At 47.8% G+C, this 1865-nt stretch overlaps 1 protein-coding gene across 1 annotated transcript; it reads left to right on the top strand.

Annotated features, from left to right (window-relative positions):
* Positions 1-79: 79 nt before the first annotated feature.
* LOC116465760 (protein FRG2-like) lies at positions 80-1302 on the top strand (the record flags this gene model as incomplete). The annotated part of the gene is made up of 3 exons (XM_032148725.1): positions 80-157; positions 387-464; positions 788-1302. Coding segments are annotated over 3 exons (671 nt in total), but the record flags the coding sequence as incomplete, so codon positions are not given.
* Positions 1303-1865: the final 563 nt, after the last annotated feature.

Here is a 1865-nt window from a genome sequence, read left to right as displayed (position 1 = left end):
TGATTCACAAAAATGCATCAGAGATAGACTATGGGACTCTGCCTAGGAAGAAGTGAGTCATCTTAACTTTCTTTTGCAGCAGAATCGGAGCCCAATCCCAACAAGGAGAATTCTGAAGAAACCAAGCTCAAGGCCGGGAACAGCACTGCTGGATCAGGTAAGATTTGACTCTTTCAAGGTGTGAAGGGACAGAGCAGCAACACAGGCTCCCCTGGGAAGGACACTGGGAGCTCCTTGGCAGCCAGGGCCGTACAGATCCTGGACACTGGAGAACAGAAGAGAGCTGGGGTTTGGTGGTAACCTCAGCTCCTGTGTGTCCAGGATGGACTAGGAATTTCAGGGTGTTCAGCTGGAGGCCCTTTCTCAAACTCTCATTGTGTTCACAGAACCAGAGTCCAGCTCATATCGGGAAAACTGCAGGAAAAGAAAAATCAGTTCCAAAAACAGCTGCCAAGACAGAGCAGGTAGAATCTTGGTGTTTATTGTTGTTGGTGGTGGTGGTGGTTTTTTTGTTTTTGGTTTGTGCCAAAAGGCAAATAATCAGGAAACTTTTAAACGAGGCTTGAGCGGAAAGGGAGTTACTTATTGACGAGTAAGTTTTTGAGATATTAGCACTCTGAGAATATCTGGGGACTCCCAAGAGGTTCAGCCTCACTTCATTCCAGTGCTGAGATGGTCAGGCAGGAATGGGAGAGACAAGTGGGGTTCACCTGGGTGCACAGGGGGTTCTGGAAATGAGGGTCTGTGGGGACTGCTCTGGTGAGTCTCTCATATGCTTTCTTTGCAGGGAACCATCCAGAAGAGGAGCTCAGCTTGATGTTGAAAAAGAAATCAAGATCCTCCACTGCTGTGCACAACAGTGAAATCCAGGAGACCTGTGATGCCCACCATAGGGGATGTTCCAGGGCTCGCACTGGGCACAGCAAGCGGCACAGGTCTCGGCCCCTAGGAGTCCAAACACCGTCACTTCGAAAAAGCTTGGTGACCTCGGTGCGAGCTATGTCAGAGGCTGTTTATCAAGACCTAGCCCAGGTGTGGGCACAGCAGATCCATTCTCCACTGACCTGTGAGCAGCTGACACTGCTCACTCAGCTCCGGGGGCCTCTGTGTGCCCAGGTGCAGACCTTGTATTCCATGGCCACCCAGGCAGCTTATGTCTTCCCTGCAGAGGCCTGGCTTGTCCCAGCCACACTGCCTGGTCCTGGGGATTCAGCCCTGGAGAGAGAAGCCCAGCCTTTCCCTGGGCAGGAGATAACTGAGACTGTCAGTGGATCAGATGAGGCTAGGCTGGGAGCACCCTGACCCTATTCAGCAGAGATGCAGCTCTTGGAATGAGAACAATGACCTGCTTCTTCTCAGATTCTTCCAGATGACCAGCAGTGAAAATTTTAGACACACTGTGTTAATAAATGACAGAACCTGAAGAAGTCATAGGAAAAAACTTGAGTGGTATACTCAGAACGGTGAGCCCTGCATTTTGCAGAGGTCTAAGGCTATAGACAAATTTTATATTTCATGTTAGACATTTGATGCCTTTTGGATGTCTGACAGTCGTGCATTTCTATATAATCAGAAAAATATTAGAATGTAATCGTGAATTTGCATATTTTAGACTGCAGAAACGTAAATATAAAATTATATGTTCCTTTTTTTTTTTTTTTTTTGAGACAGTCTTGCTATGTTACCCAGGCTGGAGTGCAGTGGCAAAATCTTAGCTCGCTGCAGCCTCTGCTTCCTGGGTTCAAACAATTCTCATGCCTCAGCCTCCCAAGTAGCTGGGACTACAGGAATGTACTGCCATGCCTGGCTAATTATTTTTTCTTGTATTGTTAGTAGAGACAGAGTTTTGTCACTTTGGCCAGGTT

This window comes from Hylobates moloch, unplaced genomic scaffold (genome assembly GCF_009828535.3).
Source record: "Hylobates moloch isolate HMO894 unplaced genomic scaffold, HMol_V3 SCAFFOLD_9859, whole genome shotgun sequence".
Classification (NCBI taxonomy): domain Eukaryota; kingdom Metazoa; phylum Chordata; class Mammalia; order Primates; family Hylobatidae; genus Hylobates; species Hylobates moloch.
This window is presented reverse-complemented; position numbering and strand designations above follow the sequence as displayed.